We start from the raw sequence: 1,031 nt of genomic DNA, 5'->3' as shown, positions 1-1,031 counted from the left end.
GTCGGAATCGTGGTCATGACACGCACGATTTTCCAGGATACCGCTAATTGCGATTTCTGAAACAAAAGCTGTAAAAAAGAGAAACCCATCATGATCGCATATCATTTTATAACAAGGAGGAGGATGGCGTTGAGAAACGCCTTGGAAAGGATTCAGATGCTTAGATAACTCTAATCTGCACTTCAGTGACCATGAAGCCTCACGCGGAAGTGAACTTGGTCACAGCCTTGGTGCCCTCACTGACGGCATGCTTGGCCAGCTCACCCGGCAAGACCAAGCGAATCGCAGTTTGGATCTCCCGGCTAGAGAGAGTTCCCTTGTTACTGTACTTACAAAGACGCCCGGCCTCCGAGACTATACGATCAAAGGTGTCGCTCACCAGCGAGTTCATGATCATCATGCTCTTCTTGGATATACCGGTCTTAGGATGGACTTGCTTCAACACCTTGAAGATGTAGCTGTTGAAGGTCTCTTTCCTGGAAGATCTACGCTTCTTATCAGCAGCAGGCTTGCTGGCGGCGGCAGTTTTGGGAGCCATATTAGGATTTACAGAGTCAGTAGAATATTATGTGGTTCGACAACATCTGAACATTGTCTCAGCCCTCCGAGAAACTTCTAATACAAATCTCGTAAAAATGCTGAGGAATATAAAATTTAATCGGCAACATTACGTATCCGCTCCTCACGTCATTTGTGCAATAATTGCGTTCCTGAGATACTTCAATTGGTGTTTAGATGGCGCCAAAAAACGCCTTGAAACGAGTTCAGCAGGTTAGTGCCTCCAGCTGCATAAGCCCGAGGGGATTATTTACATCTCCTGGGAAGCAGTAAAGCTCTTGCCCTTACTCTTCTTGGGCAAAAGAGTAGTGTGGATGTTGGGTAAGACGCCACCACTCGCAAGAGTTACACCAGCGAGGAATTTGTTCAGTTCCTCATCGTTGCGGACAGCCAATTGAATATGACGAGGAATGATCCTAGTCTTCTTATGATCACGCGCAGCGTTACCGGCGAGCTCGAGAATCTCAGCGACG

General features: G+C 47.1%; 2 protein-coding genes across 2 annotated transcripts; both read right to left on the bottom strand.

The window, feature by feature from the left end:
* Nucleotides 1–199: 199 nt before the first annotated feature.
* Nucleotides 200–538, bottom strand: Pmar_PMAR005515 (histone 2B variant 2, putative; the record flags this gene model as incomplete). Its single annotated transcript, XM_002768763.1, has 1 exon — nucleotides 200–538. One exon carries the CDS (start codon nucleotides 536–538, stop codon nucleotides 200–202), a length of 339 nt encoding a protein of 112 aa, XP_002768809.1.
* Nucleotides 539–808: 270 nt separating this feature from the next.
* Pmar_PMAR005514 (histone h2a, putative) lies at nucleotides 809–982 on the bottom strand (the record flags this gene model as incomplete). Its single annotated transcript, XM_002768762.1, has 1 exon — nucleotides 809–982. A coding segment is annotated over one exon (174 nt), but the record flags the coding sequence as incomplete, so codon positions are not given.
* Between the last annotated feature and the right edge of the window lie 49 nt (nucleotides 983–1,031).

The sequence above is a fragment of the Perkinsus marinus genome (genome assembly GCF_000006405.1).
Source record: "Perkinsus marinus ATCC 50983 genomic scaffold scf_1104296967146, whole genome shotgun sequence".
NCBI lineage: Eukaryota > Perkinsozoa > Perkinsida > Perkinsidae > Perkinsus > Perkinsus marinus.
This window is presented reverse-complemented; position numbering and strand designations above follow the sequence as displayed.